Genomic DNA, 17,652 nt, shown 5'->3' with positions numbered 1-17,652 from the left:
TTAATTAACTGTACTCCAATATAAAATAAAAAGTTTAAAAAAACCCACCACAATCTACTTATATTCCAGGTTTAGTTGGGGAAATTTCTTTTAAAAAATTGTTTTGTAAAATTTGTTAATTAACCACTCTTTAGGAAAAGACAGACCCATTAGATAATATTTACAAGCCACACAACCATAAAAGATAAAAATGAAAGCACAATGGTTCTCAAATAATTTTGGTCTCCTTAAAATAATGTACGTATGTCCTTTGGTTTTAGATTATTCTCAAATCAAAGGAAAGAACTTCTAAAACTAAGGTCACTGAAAACTCCTAAACCATAAACCTTGGCATGTGGAAAACAGTATTAATACCAGCCAAAATCTTTTATAGTAAAAGCATTCTCCATATATTATTTCTTTGAGGTAGATGGGAACAAATACTTTACTAAAAATTGTATTTTACATCTGGGAAAATTCTGCCTGAGGTTGTATAGAGAGTATTCAGAGAAGCTACAGTGACCTAGGTATCTTGTCTTAGATCTATACAATTTTCCTGTATCTGTACAATTTTATAGATCATCTTTCAGCAGGATTTTCAGATAAATTACAGGATAAACTGCTGCATGGAACATGCAAATATACTAAAAAAGTATTCATTGTTTACCTGAAATTCAAAGTTAAGTGAGTGTCCAGTATTTTTATTTGCTAAATCTGACAACTCTATCTTTCAGTATATGTTAAGTTTGTTTCAGAAAATACTAAATTTATTGACAGGAAGAGATTTAATCTTGTGGAAGATGGGTAATTCTTTACCTTTTAGGAACTTCTTGAGGACCAAACCGCCAAAAATGCTTCCTGCAGAAGCAACTGTAAGAAACAGAATACAAAGAAGTATCATAAATAAAGCAATTCAATGGATTTCATCTAAAGAATCATATGGGAGCCTGAAATCATTGTTTATAAATACAGAACATTAAAAGATGGTCACTACTAATGAATTCAGTAAAAATGGAGGCACCAAAGAATTATTATGAGGCTACAACTGTTCAGGGGCAGAATAACTTCTTAGAGATGAGAACCAAATAGCAACTCTTTTTACCTATATTAAACACCAGGGCTGCCTCTTTGGATATTACTATTCCCGATAGAAAAGGATCATAGGAAGACCACAGACTGTTGCTAGTAATCAGAGTATATTGTGCCAATAACTCATATTCCAGTATGAGATTCAATTAAAATTTTTGGCCTTTCTTTTAACCAATTTACTCTTTAGTAAATTTACTCTTTACTAGACTATCAGGTAAGAATTATCTGTACCTAGAGTTCTAAATCTGAACATTTGGGCACTTAGAGCAGTAATTCTTCAGGGAAAGAGGGTAAGGGAGGAAGCAGGCACCTAAGAGGGGGGAAAAGATCAGAATCACCTGGAGGCTTTTTTCCCAAATAGAACATGCCTTCCCCCAGAGTGATGCGACCCCGTAGTTAAGAATCTAAGAACCACTGCCACAAGAACCAATGGAAATGTGTCTATCCCTCAAGAAATATGTATTCTTCAGGCAGGAAAAAAAGGTTGAGAAACACTGATCTAGGGTGAGAGGCAATACCATTCTCTAAATGTGTGCTGTCCAATACAGTAGCTACTAGCTACATGAGGCTATTTAAATCTAACTAAATATATCAAATGAGAAACTCCATTCCTCAGTCACACTAGCCACATTTCAAGTGTTCAATAGTCAAGTGTGGCTAATGGCTACGGTATTGAACAGCATAAAGAACATTTCCATCATCACAAAAAGTTCTATCAGATAGCATTGCTCTAGATCTCCAGATTTTGAATGATTCTGGATAAATGATACATATTTCAAAAGGCTTGAGCCCAGGTAGCATAGAATATTTAACAAAAACAATCTTTTTTTTTTTTTCTTTAAACTTAGTGTTCCTCACAGGTATACACTGATTCTGACCTAAAGGAGTGGGTGATTGTGATTGGGACAGGGATGGAAGGTGGTAGCAGGCCGACACCAGTGATTAGTGAGGAGCTAGAATATCAACAAGAAACAAACCACAAACTGTATGTCTCACAGTGTGTCCATGATGTTTCTCAACTGCGTATATCACACTGTTCCAACAACCTTTCTTAGTTTTAACAAGTATTATATCAACAATTGTTGAAAATGGGTCACTTTGGGTGAACACGTGCAGGGAGAGCAATCATTCTGCCTGCTCCACACCCAACCCAGCCCCAAATTTTCAGCTATGCTTCTAATCTTTCTGTATTAAATAAAGTGCTACCCTTCAAATGCAAAGATGACAGAACACATATTTTTAAAGCAACAGCATTCTCCCAAATTCTCTTTATAGAACAGAAGATGATTTTTTAAAAAGCTACGAGGTCAAATATGTTTGGGAAATGCTATATACTACAGCCCATTTTTAAAGATTCACAGTCCGTGCTTGCATATTAAAGGTTCTGAGAAGATCTAAGGTAACAAAACTCATTTGATTTTAACCAGCATTCCTCAAGTTTAGATGACTGCATAACTCCTTTCTCATAATTTATATAAACATCCTGTAGCACACATTTTGGGAAACACTGCAGTAAATAATATTTGTTAAAGCCTTCAACAATTACTGATAGGAAAAACTATTGGGTTGGCAAAAAATTTCCTTCAGTTTTTAAGTAAAAATAAAAGACACTTTTCATTTTACCAAGAACTTTATTGAACAACGTATTCACCGTTTTGTTCCACTACCTTCTGCCACTTTTCAGGCAACTTCATAATTCCATCTTCCCAAAACTTTTTATCTTTTTGAGCAAAGAACTGGGCCAGGTGCCTTTCACAGTCTTCAAGGGAATTGAAATTCTTCCATTAAGAGAATTCTGTAAAGACCAAAATAAATGGAAATCCAAACGTGCAATGTCTGGTGAATACAACGGATGAATCAGAACTTCCCAGCCAAGCTGTACAGTTTTCATCTGGTCATCAAAGAAACATGTGGTCTTGCGTTATCCTGATGGAAGATTATGCATTTTCTGTTGACTAATTCCGGACGCTTTTCAGAGTGCTGCTTTCAGTTGGTCTAACTGGGAGCAGTATTTGTTGGAATTAATTGTTTGGTTTTCTGGAAGGAGCTCATAATAGAGGACTCCCTTCCAATCCCATCATATACACAACATCACCTTCTTTGTATGAAGACCAGCCTTTGGTGTGGTTGATGGTGGTTCATTTCGCTTGCCCCACGATCTCTTCCATTCCACATTATTGTACAGTACCCACTTTTCATCTCCTGTCACAATTTGTTTTAAAAATGGAACATAACATTCGTTACGTTTAAGTAGAGAATCACATGCGGAAATACAGTCAAGAAGGTTTTTTTCGCTTAACTTACGTGGAACCCAAACATCAATGCAATTAACATAACCAAACTGGTGCAAATGATTTTTTTTTTTAATTTTATTTATTTTTGGCTGCGTTGGGTCTTCGTTGCTGCGTGCGGGCTTACTGCAGTGGCTTCTCTTGTTGCAGAGCATGGGCTCTTTGCACGCGGGCTTCAGTAGTTGCGGCACATGGGCCCTAGAGTGCGTGGGCTCAGTAGTTGTGGCTCGCGGGCTCTAGAATGCAGATTCAGTAGTTGTGTGTGGCGCACGAGCTTAGTTGCTCAGTGGCATGGGGGATCTTCCCGGACCAGGGATCGAATCCATGTCCCCTGCATTGGCAGGTGGATTCTTAACCACTGCACCACCACGGAAGTCCTGCAAATGACTTTCAACACTTGATTTGGATATTTTGAGTATGTCGGCTATCTCCCATGTAGTATAATGTTGATTGTTCTCAATTAATGTCTTGATTTGATCCCTATCAACTTCAACAGGTCTGCCCAACCGTGGAGCATCGTCCAGTGAGAAATCTCCAGCACGAAACTTCGCAAACCACTTTTGACACATTCAATCAGTCACAGCACCTTCTCCGTACACTGCACAAATTTTTTTGCGTTTCAGTTGTGTTTTTACCTTTCTTGACATAATAAAGCATAATATGCTGAAAATGTTGCTTTTTCTTCCATCTTTGATATTAAAATGGCTACACAAAAATTCACCAATTTTGATGTTTTTTTTAAATGCACGCTGATATGACAGCTGTCACAATACAATCTAACAAAATTATTTTGAATGAAGTTAAAGACAACTAAACACTACTAGAGCCATCTTACAGAAAAAAACCAAACAAACCTTTTGGCCAACCTAATATATACTCATCTCTCAGCTTCTCACAGATGGATCATTCCAGCAACAAAATTTTCTGGTTTGTTGTGAGTTGCATTTTGTGCCTCTAAAAGAGATTTTGAAGAACTAAGGCCCATTACTTGTGAATATGACCTTACGTGGAAATAGGGTCTTCATAAATGTCATCAAGATGAAGTCATACTGGGTTAGAGTGGCCCTAAATCCAATTGGTGTCCTTATAAGAAGGCCATGTGAAGACACAAACACAAGGGAGGACATTACGTGTAGACAGAGACAGAGATTGGAGCAATACATCTACAAGTCAAGAAACACCAAGGGCTTGCTGGCAACTACCAGAAGCTAGGAGAGAGATAAGGAATAGATTTCTCCCTCAGAGCCTCCAGAAGGAACCAACCCTGCTGAGATCCTGATTGTGGGTTTCTGGCCTTCATAACTGTGAGAGAATAAATTTACTTTGTTTTAAGCCACCCGGTTTGTGATACTTTGTTACAGCAGCCCCAGGTTTAGTTCCCAGCCCTAGCCCAATGACACCAATCCACACTTTCAGGTAAAGATGACAGATTGAACATACACATCTACTTTTACTCCCTCCTGAAATCTCAATAAAATGGAAAAGGAGTATTTTTTAAAGGAATAAACCCACAAAGATAGAAAATAAGAGAGAAAGATTATTATAATAATATTATAGAAACAGAAAAGCAGAAGGACTAGTGGGAAAGGATTTCAGACTCAAGACCTGAAAAATTGAATTATAAGCCAAAAAAGGGAAAGGTGAAGAAACGACACCAATTATACAACAAAATCCCCAAAGACTCAAAAATGGCAGTATTAGGAACCTCTGGAAGTAGGAGTGGGAGCCAAAATAGGAGAGTCAGCTGAAAAAATGAATTTAAGAAGTAGTCAGATCTTTAGATTCCCTTCTCCACTCAGCCGTCTAAGGACTGGCCCTCCCTAACCTTGGTGAGGGGTTGGGGGGGGAGGTTATTCTTTGAAAAGATAGAAGCATGGGTCTCTAGGCTGGGAACTAAAGTTGTAATAAAAACAAACGGATTGAGTGAACATAAACATTGAATGCTAAGATACAGCCCCCCCCCCACTCCCCCCACCCCAATCCCTCAATCCCAGAATGCTGGCAATCTGGCTTTTTATCCACCTGGTGAAAGACTCTGAACATATGCATAGAAAAATCTAGAAGAATATATATTGAATGTTAATAATTATCTCAAGAGGTGAGATTACTGAAGAGTCTCATTTTCCATAATATATGTTTCTGTAATGTTATAATGTTTAATGACAAGCACGTATCGCCTTTCCTCCTGTCAAAAAAATAATTAAAATAATAAAGAGACAATAAGCAGAAGAGAAAGGCCCCTTATACTAGATGGGCTGAAGAGGTCCATTAGGCTCAAAATGTCTACAGAATTCAGTTTCTTCCCAAAAGCTATTGTGGCTCAAGTCCCTTTGAGTGAAATCAACCCTGCCACCTTGAGCACAGTTTACTGGATCAGAATCAATGCACAAGCTAAGAGAACCATATGCAGACCAATATCACCCTAGCCATGTAACTAACCACCTCTCTCACGAATGTTGGGAACTCTGTCCAATCAGAGTGGAGTTCATGTGGAGTAACAGCAAACCAAACTATCATACCCCTCTTGAGGATGTTTACTGCTAGGTAAACAAAGAGAAGACAGGTCGTTCCAGTTCAGGTGAGAAAATGTCTTGTAGAGCCTAAAGTACTATCCAGTCTCAACTGGGACTCAGGGTGACTCCTCTAAGGCTGATGGGACAACTTCATTCCAAAGTATTCTTCAATAAACCTACACACACACACACACACACCCAAAAAACAGTCAGACAAAAAAGTTATCACTTCACAAGTTCAAGAAAATTGTGTCAGGGCCACTCAGTGCATCAGCTTTCCAAGAGTACAGGCAAAAATGATGAAAGAGTAAGAGCCAAATGGAAGAGATATATATTTTCAAATTAACTGCAAGTTAGGATTATCAAAGTATGCACCATTCATCATTTAATTTCTTTTTTTTTTTTTGGCTCTTTTCCAACTACCAAAGGCTGGACATGAATGAAAGAGGATACAAAATTCAATGTAATATAATTTAGCTATGAAAAAGGAGGTTAAAACCAAGAGCAAGAGTTAGATTGTTTCTGAGCAATCTAAACTTAAACCAGTAAAATAAATAATCCTTTGATAAGTCATCCTACTCACCTTTCCTGTATGACAGATTTGTAAATCTATCACCAGATACTTACTTCATAATCACTTAAGTTTAATTATGGAACAACTCTGGAGTAATAACATAATAAAAGATTATGACTAATTGAAATGTTTAAATAAACTATAACATAAATCATGACAAAACAAAGATAGAAATCAATATTTTTTCTTCCTCCACTTACTAGTTGTTACACAATGAAGAGTATTTGCCTGGTGCTTAGAATTTAATGCTTCTATGGAAATCACTAGCTCTCCTTCTAGCAATGCTCCCTTTGATATTCTTGCTGTTTCACACCTCCAGTGAATAATTAAATATTTCAGTATCTGAAAAGGGCACAATTCAAAGAAAACACAACCTTCTTTTAAAAATCATGGTAATAATAAACTTGTATGACACAGTTAAATTAATAATTCTCATTTCCAAAAACTAATATTCTTGCTTGCAAAATGCCAGATTTACAATTGTTAAGAACAAAGCATTGTGTCTAAACAGAAGAAACAGCTAGGTGAGTGACATAAAAAAGGAGACAGCGAAATTCAACACAATGTCCAGGACAGGAAATGGAGACAAAAAATTGCTTTAGTCAAAGGATAAGTTCATCTGGAAATAATTTGAAAAAATTAAGTGGGAGTTTGTTTTTCCTGTTTTATTTTTTTCTTCTCCCTAAATAAAAGCCAACATGAAGATTATGAATAAGAATGGCGTCTGCTTGTGAATCACCTTTACCTTTCATTAAATCAACACTTCTGAGGGTCAGAATACTAGTTAAGAGCACTGGCTCCAGAAGCAGATGCCTGGGTTTGAATCCCTGATGAGCCAAACACTAGCATGTGACCTTGCGCAAATTACTTAACTTCCCTGTACCTCAGCTTCCTCATTTATAAAAATGAGGACAAATCTACCACACACAGCAGCTGCTGAATGTAAACAAAACAATATGTGCAAAATGTTTAACACAGTGCCTGGTATATAGTAAATGCTTAATAAATACTAGCTATTATTTCTAACAAATTCATCTGCACATAATATTTTAAGTTTAACAGGTCTCCACGATATCTTGGTAAAACATTCAATCTTGATGAGACAATTTTAAAATAAAACATATTGTATTTAATTTCCATTACTATTTATGAAAGTAGACTCTCACTTCCACACTGAGGTACCATAGCGAAAATTATTACCCCGCCCCCCCCCCCACTTTCTTTTTAAAGGCAGGGAGATCCCAGCATGAGAACTTGGGAACTAAGATCCCAATTTGTACCAGTTTGTAAGAAAGGTTTCCAGGCATTTCTACAGCCTAACACTTTCCTTCACACATCCTCTGACTTACTGTGCTCCCTCTGTTCAGATTTTCCCGCAGTTTCTTTATCCACAATGAGAGAGCAGTTGGGAAGAGAACATCAGCCTGTGAGTCAGAAGCTCTGGGTTCTATGCTAGGTTCTGTCATCTGTAAAATCTAAATCTCCAACTCTCTCTGATAACAAAGAAGGCAGGAAGACTGGGAGAACTCGAGGTGCCTTCAGGTCAACCCCTTGTGGCCTCTGGTCCTATTTCACCTGTCTAGCAGTTACGTACTAGTAGTTAATCTGTCTAATACGAGGCCAGTAGTTAAGAATTCAATCATGTAAGGCTGTAAAAACGCTGTCATGAACGAACAAAGGTGGCAAGTCGGGGCCAGGGGTTCAGTCCCACCCCCCAGAGCATCTCTGACGCGTGGTGTGGTCCGAGCTGGGTGAGTGAGGCCTCCGAACCTCAGCCTCTCATCAGGCAGCTGCTGTGGGACCTGACCCAGGAATCCCCTCCACACCTCGGCTGACCCGCGGGCCGGATACGGCTTTCCCTCGCTCCCACTTTGCACCGGATGGCCCCGACTTCCCCCCAGGTCGCCCACCCCTGCTTTCTGCTCGCCCTCCCGGCACGGGCGGGTCCTCCTGGGCTGGCATCCGGGCTCGAACCTGGGCGTCCGCTGAGGTTTGGCAAACACTTGAGCTGCCTGAGCCTCGGTTTTCTCAGCTGTCAGGTGGGGGCGACACCAGCGCTCAGAGGACGGCCATGCCACCCACTGACTAAATTCTCCTCACTGAGCACCCCGCGGGCTTTACTGCCCAGATGCTCCCACGCCCCACTTCTCTTCTGCTCCTCACAACCCCGCGAGGGACACGCTGACTTTCACCGAATCCTATCATTCCCGAACCTTCCTTCTCCCCCTCAGGCAAAGCCAGACCCCTCTGCCCAAACTTCGCGGCCTCCTCACGAGGCCCGTCTCCTCAGAGTGTCCTCCTCCGCTTTCACTCCCTTCCCGGCATCACCTCGCAGACGGCCACGGCCGTCCCCTCCATTCCGCTCGGCGAGCAATAGCGACGCCCAATCGCTGGGCGCCCGCCAGGGATTCGACCTCCGCTCGCGCCCACGCCCTCGCCCACGCCTGGCCGCGCGACGCCGTCCCTTCCCGCCCGCGCGTGCGCGCGCGAGCCCCGCCCACCGGTTCGCCGCGCCTGCGCACTCAGCGCCGCCTGCCCCGCCCCTCCCCCCTGCGGCGAGCCGCGAGGACCTGTTAAGAGTGGTCCGGAGGGTGCCAGCCGTAGAGGTTGACCGTGGGCCGGCCGCTGGGCAGGCCGCGGGGTTGGGGGGAGCCCGCGGGTGGCAACCGAGGCTGCAGGAGAGCAAGAATGAGGACAGGCCACCACTCCTCCCTTCCTCCCGAAAGAACTTTCCCACGGTCCCAGCGCGAGACCTCAGCTGCTGAGGGCTGCAGCCCTCAGCGCTTTGCCTCCGCCGGGAGAGGGGCTGCCGGTGCCGGAAGCGGGATCCCCAAACCGGTGCTTGACCTCCAAACAGTCTCACCTCCTGAGGGGACTGCCCCAAGTGCCCCAGGCCAACCTCTGGTTTCCCACCCTTGTTAAGTTAAAAAAGAGTTAAATCTGAATTTCAGATTTTAAAAAATAATAATAATAAAACACAATTTTTTAGTCATACGTGTATCCCATGCAATATTTGGAACGTACGTATACTAAAAAAACATTCGTTCTTCTGGGCGTCTTGCATTTTATCTGGCAACCTGTCCCAAGCAGATTCCCAGCTTAATCCCAGGGTGCCCAGCCAGCCCCTAGGCAGGATCTGGAAGGGAACAAGCCCCCCACGTTTGTGCACTAAATATGCCAACGACAGGACCTGGATTTCTTAGGCTCCAGGTGACAGAAGCTCCGGGGTTTTCCAAGAGCATTCCCAACAGATCGGAAGGTAGTCCTCCAGACTCCAGCTGCTGAACTCAGGGCTTTTCAGGGAGGAGCGTGGTAAGAGGAGCTTGAGCCCAAACTGATGATTTGGCAGTTGGTTCCTCAGGCATCCGAAAGAAAACTGGTGAGAGAGAGTCCTGCCTGGCAAAGCGTTGCCCAAAGAGAAGGGTGGTGCAGGGTGTTGGCTGCTTTCCTTCAACGAAAATTCTTCCACCCCAGCTCCAGAAAGCCAGGACTGGGCAGAACAGGCAGGGGAGCTGGCAGAGTGCCTGTCCAGTACACAACCTTGGTGCTACGCCAGAGGACATGACTCTTGAGACCTGAATCATATAGCCTTGTCCATCTTTGCTCAGCACTGTTGACCACCCTCCCCATCTCTGTTGCTCAATAGGTAGATCTATTGCAGAAAGGTGGCTTTTATTTATGGAAAATTCATCATAATACCATCTCGGACTTGATATGAGAGCTGACTTTTGGGGAATCGTTGGAGCCTTCCTCTCCCTTTCACTCTCTTCTCTCTCGGGTGTCCCCTTTAGGAAGGGGAGTTGCCAAGGGGAAGGGAGCTAAGATTGAATGACTACCTGTTGTAGGATACCACTGGCTCTTTACATCAATTTTGTCTACCCTCACAAGTATCTTGTGAGATAGTTGTTATCTTCACTAATTTATGGGTGAGAAACCAAGATGCCGAAGATGGCTCTTTAAAATATTTCCCATGGAGAGTGTTGGCTCAGCAGAAAATGCCCCACCTTGAGGATGACACTGGGAAGGAAGGGTGGAGGAACAGCTGCCAATGTAGAAGTACTTCAAGTGAGTTGGTCGTTCTGCTTCCAGACCTTGGCCTTGAAGTGAGCATCAGGGATGGACATGCAATGGAATACCCAGTACCATCCTAGAGGCAGGGGAGGCCTAACAGAGGTGGCCAGGGACAGAGCCAGATGTAGGCAGAAGTGAGGAAGGGAGCCTGTGATCTGAGGGCCTGCCATCAGGATTGCCACCACATAAACCATTGTAGTCCGCAAAGTTTGATGCAGGCTTGCCATGTGGTGGGCACCTACTCTGTGCTAAGTGGTCTTCACCTTTCCTTTATCTTAAGTAATCCTCCCAATCTTGTAAGGGAAGTGTTATTATCACTGTTTTATTAATGATGAGAATGAGCTTCCAAAAAGAGGTTGTATGACACTGAGTTTGTAAATGGCAGAGCCAGAATCTGAAAGAAAAATCTCTTAACCACTCTTTCCTTCTCCCACGTGGTTGTGACCTGCCTAACTGCTGGTCTCAGAGTTCTGTAGTACAGGGACATTAACATTACCATGAGAAGCCAACCCCTCCATGCAAAAGCTAAGACAGTGAACTCAGGTACCCTCATCTCCCTACAAACTAAGGCTTGAATGAGCCACAGTTCCCACCCTTCTTTCACCCATCAGTGTGTGCCCCCATCCTGTTTGAGGTCTAGTAACTAACATACTATTGGACTGACTCCACATTATTAAAACTGTTTTTACTCAGACCCCATCCTCAGAGCAGTGGAGTGTTAGAGCCAGAAGGGATTGTAGTAGAGGTTATCAGTGATCCCCAAAAGATGAAAAAATTTGAGGCCCAAAGAAATGAAATGACGTGTGTGAGGTTAAGGTCACCTTAGTCAACCAGGTCAACCAAGGAGCCTGTGGATGCTGCTTTGGACATCTTCAGCCCTGGAATGCAGGGTCATATTACCAGTGTCTTCAGAGAGCCAGTTCTCCCCTGTCCTTAGACTTAGTGGCATATTGACTCTGTTTGCATTCCTCCACCTACCTCAGGATTTGGATTACTGTTGCATGCCCACTTTGGGACATGCTGTTTATTCTGAGAAGAAATGCCCTGTCTGGCCAAAAGAGCCCCGGATTGATTCTGACCCAAACCCAAGGGTTTGAATGGAGTCAGAACATCCTAGGGAATGCTACCAGGTGAACAGTGACATTTTAGGAACTGTTGAGCTGTCTTCCCCTTTTGAATGTGCCCTCTCTGTGTATATCATTCCTGGATACTTCTTAGGAGCTACCTTGTTCTCAGGCTCCCCCTACAGCATTCAAAGGCCCTGAAGAGATGACCCTAGGCACTTACGTGGAAAATATCCCTGATGTCCCCCTTATCAGGTTGTTGCAAAATTAAGTCCACTTGAGTAGTCTCTTTCCCCCTGGGAATCTGTTGAGAGCCTGCTTCTCATATAGGCAATAGGAAAGGGTTAACTGCCTCTCTTGGGTCCTGAGCCAAGTCTGTGCCCCACCAGTTCCCATAACCGGGTTTCCTGAAATGGAGCAGGTCCCAGGTGCCTCTCCACTAATCACATCCCTGAAAATGGGGCCAGGAAGCTCAGATTAGCTCATCCCTTCACCTTCTTGAGGCCTTCTCCACCTGGAGCATAGAATCTGGGGCAGCTTCACGACTCACCTCCCTCTGCTTCCCTATCAGGGGTCAGAAAGGGATATTCTCGCAGAGGAATATTAGATTATGGGGGGCACTAGAGTCTATAGTGGTGCTGACTTTTGTGCCAATTCTTGCACTACAGCAAAGGAAAGATTCTCCCCCCAAGACGATATCACTGTTTGTATAACTAGAGTATTTCTTCTTCACCCCATTCCCTATGTTTTCTTCCTCTCCTTCTTAGAATGACTGACTATGATACTGGGTAGCTTCCTGTTTTTCCTGGCTGACGATCACCCTTTGCACAGAATCTCTGATTTCTCATCTACTAGTAGTAGGTTCTGGGGCCAGCCCAGGAGAGCATTCCTTTCCTGTTAGTGTCTGGTTTCTCCTCTTTCTAGATAACCCATAAAATCTGTATCACAAAGTGGTTCTGCTCTCCGTAATTGGCTTTTTACTTTCTCTCTAGGCAGAGCTGGCTTTGTCCTGCCAGCTGGTGTCCACCGGAAGGGAAGTATTCTTTGTAGCATAGAAGACTCAGGAATGGAAACAGCAGTGTGATCTGGTCACATATGGCCAAGTAAACCAATTGATTCAAAGGCCAGATGATCAACTTTACTTGAAAGACAAGTAGGCTAACTGGGACAAAGAATCTTCTTCTAGGTGCTCCGTTAAAGAGGACACTGGTTGCACACGTTCAGTCTTGGTTCACTTGTTGTATGATTACAATACTCTGAAGTATTTTTCCAAGAATGCTGGTGTACGAAGTCTTTAAAGCTAGTAATATGGAAACTTGGTTGAGCTTATCTTTCACTGATCTCCGAAGTTGACTTGATTTTCACCCATTCTAGCTTTAAGGCCGCTTCTATCTTCTGTTTCCCCAACTTTCATTCTCACCAGTTGAGAAAAGCCTGTGGGATCAAAAGTCTAAAAGGGTCAGGATGTCTTCATTCTTTTCCCATTTTACTAGTCACTTTAGGTGTTATGTTCTAGTTTTCCACAACTAAAATAGGAAAATTCTCCCAGGAATATGGTTAAAATAACATCTGTGAAACAATTGGAGAGTTTTAGAATCTTTAAATTAGAAGAAATCTTAGAATTCATTTAATCTAGTACTTCCCAACCAGAGGAGCAATATTTTTTCCAATTCATTTCCTTTATCTCCACCCCTCCTCCTGAATAGCCTCTCTCTACCTCCTTCCTCAACCTATTCCTGGTATCCAAGGCAGAGAATTGATCTAGTTTGCATATTTGGTTTATTTAGGGTTGGGAAATACCTCCCGAATTTCATGCAAGAGTCATTCCAACTGTCCTGACAAGTTGATACCTAGCTTTTACTTGAATTGTTGAATTTGCTTGAATTGATGAATTTACTTGAATTGTTGGGAAAGATGCCACTACAGAGGCAATCCATTCCAGTTTTGGACAGCAGTGGTTTGGTAGAGTTTTCCATTATATTGAACTGAAATCTCCCCTGCTGTATCTTCCACCCATTGGTCCCAGCTCTGCCCTTTGAAACCACGGAGCATTCATCTAATCCTTTTATAAAGGGTAGAGGGGAATACCCAGAATTGTTATTGTTAACTTGTCACAGTGGTTCAGACCTGGCCTGAATGATTGTATTACAGATGTCCTTTGCTTTATACACTAGCTATGTTCCTAAAACGTGTAAACCCAGTTTTGTGTGAATCAAATCATTTTAAACATACTGGGAAACTGACTGTCTGAAAGGAACCCTGTTATCAGTTCTTTCATTAACTAAAAATTCCTTTTGTAATGCAAATAACCACCCCCTCCCCGCATTTAACCTTTTTTGCAAGTCTAGATTTTCATACATGATGTTTTACTTGAGGGAAGATTTGCCTACATACAAAACAAGTAAAATAATGATAATAGCAATAGCTAACATTTATTGAGCCCTTATCTGGCACCAGGTGTCACGCACCTGACATGCATTATTTAATTTCTCACCACAACTTCCCTTAGAATGATCCTCTATTTCCAGGGGAATCTGAGCCTTAGAGAAGTTAAATAACTTGTCCAAGATCACACAATTAGAAAGTGATGGCCCAGAATTTCAACAAGGTCACAAGACTCTAGAACCTTGTGTCTTAACCACTGGGAAGTTTCAGATGCCAATAATAGTTGAAATGACTAACTCCTAGCTATGTGCCACAGCACAAGTAAATCAGGCTACGATACAGAAAACTGACCTGAGATTTCTATAGCTTCAAAGATGGACACAGAATCTACTCTTTTTGGGTTCTGGCACTGTAAGTTTCCCAGCACAACTCACATTTTCCAGTGCAATTTGATCAAGGAACCCCAAAGACATCCCTTCAGTTATTAGCACTAAGCAGATACTGCCAAATTTTATTTCAGATATATGGGTATCATCAGACGCTTTTTCATGGGAGTCTGTGTACTCCCAGGGGTTTGTGGCATAAGCTTCTTAGAAGAAAAAAGTAGTTCATTATTGACAGGTGAAATCAAAAGTATTGAGAATCGTGGTTGAGCCCAGCCTGTTCCTAGGTGAGTTGGAATCATTCAAATGTGTTTTTAGGTCCAGTTTTTAATGGTGCTTAGGTTTGCAAGTTAAAAATAGTTTGGGAGGGATGGTCCATAAATAAGTACTGTTTTGAATCCACACTGGACAAAGATAAATGGATGTAATACTTCTATGTTCTCAAATCAGTTCCAGTTTCTCCAATTTAGTCAACAACACCATGCACCACAACAATGCTCAGCTCAGAACGCATCCCGTGAGGCTCCTAGAACCCCAGGCTTTTCCACACTATAGAAGGGAGCTCCAGGTAGGGCTCTTCTGTCCTCCACACCCCTCCTCCTCAGACCACCATCAGAACTCCCCATTTGACTTGAGACTTTATCTTGGCTCATCCTCAGACTTTTGCTTTCAAATACATGATCATTCTTTGCAAATCATGTCTGAATTGGTGTTACACAGGCCTCCTGGTCCACGGTTGTCTCGGGAAATCAGGTCAGTCCTTGTAATTCCTGGAGCTCCCCTCGCAAGCCCACCTTTCTGACCTTTACTTGTACAGCAGGCTTCTTTACAACCTCAGGTCATAGACTTAGGTGAGGAAATACGTAATTTTCTTTATTTCTCGACCTAGCTCTTCAGCCCCCATTTCTCCTAATGGCAGAAAAATAGTAAACCACGCCGATTCCAGACAACTCAATCATTTCAAGTTTTAAAGTCAGTCTCTTAGGATTCTCCTCCCAATCCCCTTCTCACAATGTTCTACTTTGTGGTTTATGTATTATTCTGATGCCAGGGAACGGGCTTTACGGTCAAGTGCTCTCTTGCCTAACTGATAAACTCTAGCCTTCACTTGGTCTTGGCCATTGGGCACTGCATCTGCTGCAGAGATGATGTTCTCTGGTGAGTGGAAGCTGTGGTCTTGGTATAGACAAAGAGCAGTGATTGCTTCGTGGGGAGCTCAGTGGTGGCTCCCACTGCAGCTCTTCCTGGTATATCTGAGCCTCCATCAGGTCCCTGGCTTGGGCCACGTACCCCCTCAGCCTCTACTGTGGGGTGCTCACCCCCTACCCCACAGCAGTCCCTGCAGGCACCCAGTTCTCAGCTCACTCTCACTCTCCTCTCAGGGGCTGGGCACCAAGGAATTTTTCCGATTTCCTCCAAAGGTCGACGAGCCAAGGAGACTTGGGCTTAGGGGGTGAGAAGCCTGGGGGTGGTGAGGAGATGGAATACATCTCAGACCTACTTTGCCTACACAGGTGACGGTGCCACTTCTATTCTGTGGCAGTTGCCCTTGTTGACACAGCGTACTTTGAAAGGCTGTGTCTCCTCAGAGTTCCAGGAATGAACTGGAGCATGAACCCCCTCTGTCTACTATTGTTTGGTGGGGGGAACAGAAAACAAAACCCCACTGTTGCACCTAAACTCTCTTGTTCTTCTTTCCCAATCTTTTTCAGTTTTGCTCCAAGCTCAAAAAAGATTATATTTTCTGTGTGAAGGGGAAACTCACATGTTCTTTCCAATTCGACAGTTGGTGGCATAAACTGAACTTTAGGTTCATCAGGTTCTGGCTCTTGAGATGTCTCTTGGATTAAAAAAAAAAAAAATCCCTCTCAAGAACCTGGCTCTTACAATTAAAAAGACTGAAGCTTTCAAGAACATCTTCTCTGCAATAGATTTTAAAAGGTCTAGTTAAGAGTTCAAAAACCAAGACTTTGATCTATGCAGAGGGCAGTACATCTAGAAAGCGCTTGCTGCTGCTTAAGTGATGGGGGATAGATTAGGGGTAAAAGAAATGGAAAACACATTGTTTGGTATGAAAACATCTAGTTGCTTCTGTTTACAACAAGGAATCACCTTCTCCCCCAAGGTCTTTCCTGTTATTCACTGATTTGTTGCACAGGTATCTACATGTCTGCTCTGCTGAGGATACAACTATGAAAGGGATATTCTCTCTTCCCTCATGGAGCTCATGCTCTAAGAGGAAACACGACCAATGGGCAGTAACGGTCCAGTATGGAGTGATACCAGAAGACCCCCGCCCCAGACTTGGAGCCCAGGGAAGGCTTTGTGGAGGAAGCAACAGCGAGAACTTCAGACTTTATCCCAAAGATGTTGGGGAGCTACTGAAGGGTTTTCAGCAAAGAAGTGATCTGTCAGATTGTTGTGTTAAAAAGAGCACTCAAGCTGCAGAGTGGTAGATAAAATGACCCAGGAACAATGCATAGAAAGAGAAAAGGGCCTAGAACAAAACACCATCACCAACAATAACAACAATTTACTTGACAAGCAGAAAAGGAATTCGCAAAAGAAACAAAGGAGGGACCACAGGGGTTGAAGGAAAACCAGGAGAGTGTGGCAACCCTAAACCAAAGGAAGAACATTTCAAGAAGCAGGCACAATTAGAGTCCATTGCTGCCAAGAGAAACGGTAAGATAGTAATTGGAAATTGACACTGTATTTAGCAATAGGATTATTGACGACCTGGTTGAAAGCAAATTTAGAGCATTAGAAGTTATATTGCATTGGATTAAATCAATTGCATCAAAGCCTATCTATCCCCTTCACTTACCGTCTGTCTCTACACTGATATCTTCCAAATGCATATCTTAGTCCAGACCTCCTCTTTTTTTTTTTTGGCCACGCCAGCAGCATGCGGGATCTTAGTTCCCCAACCAGGGATCAAACCCGTGCCTGCTGCAGTGGAAGCTCAGAGCCTTAACCACTGGACCGCAAGGGAATTCCCTAGACCTCCTCTTTGAGCTCCACACCCAGATACAATGGATGACTCAATATCTCCAAGACCAACAATCTCTCCACCCAAACCTCATCTCGGCAAATGGTACCTCCCTTCCTCCAGTGGCACAGTCCATCCATGAAAAACCCTTTTTCCTCACGACCACCCCTATATCTAACCCATCACCACATGTTGTCAATCCTTTCTACCTATGTGTTCCTCCATCTCCACTGCCAGCATCCAAGTTCAAGCTACCATCTTCTCTCTCACCTGAACCACGGTGGTAGCCTTCTAACTGGTTTCTCACATCA

At 42.8% G+C, this 17,652-nt stretch overlaps 1 protein-coding gene across 1 annotated transcript in view; it reads right to left on the bottom strand.

Moving 5' to 3' along the window:
* C8H11orf80 (chromosome 8 C11orf80 homolog) overlaps positions 1-8,925 on the bottom strand; it is a 94,773-nt gene extending 85,848 nt beyond the window's left edge. The window contains exons 1-4 of the mRNA XM_036861377.1: positions 8,775-8,925; positions 7,796-7,828; positions 6,647-6,788; positions 796-849 (exon numbers count right to left, since the gene is read on the bottom strand). Coding sequence (XP_036717272.1) covers positions 796-849; positions 6,647-6,788; positions 7,796-7,828; positions 8,775-8,804 — 259 coding nt within the window. The 5' untranslated portion in view covers positions 8,805-8,925. The remainder of the gene's footprint in view (positions 1-795; positions 850-6,646; positions 6,789-7,795; positions 7,829-8,774) is intronic.
* Between the last annotated feature and the right edge of the window lie 8,727 nt (positions 8,926-17,652).

The sequence above is a fragment of the Balaenoptera musculus genome, chromosome 8, assembly GCF_009873245.2.
Source record: "Balaenoptera musculus isolate JJ_BM4_2016_0621 chromosome 8, mBalMus1.pri.v3, whole genome shotgun sequence".
Classification (NCBI taxonomy): Eukaryota; Metazoa; Chordata; class Mammalia; order Artiodactyla; family Balaenopteridae; genus Balaenoptera; species Balaenoptera musculus.
Note: the sequence above shows the minus strand (reverse complement) of the source record. Positions and strands in the feature narration are given on the sequence as shown.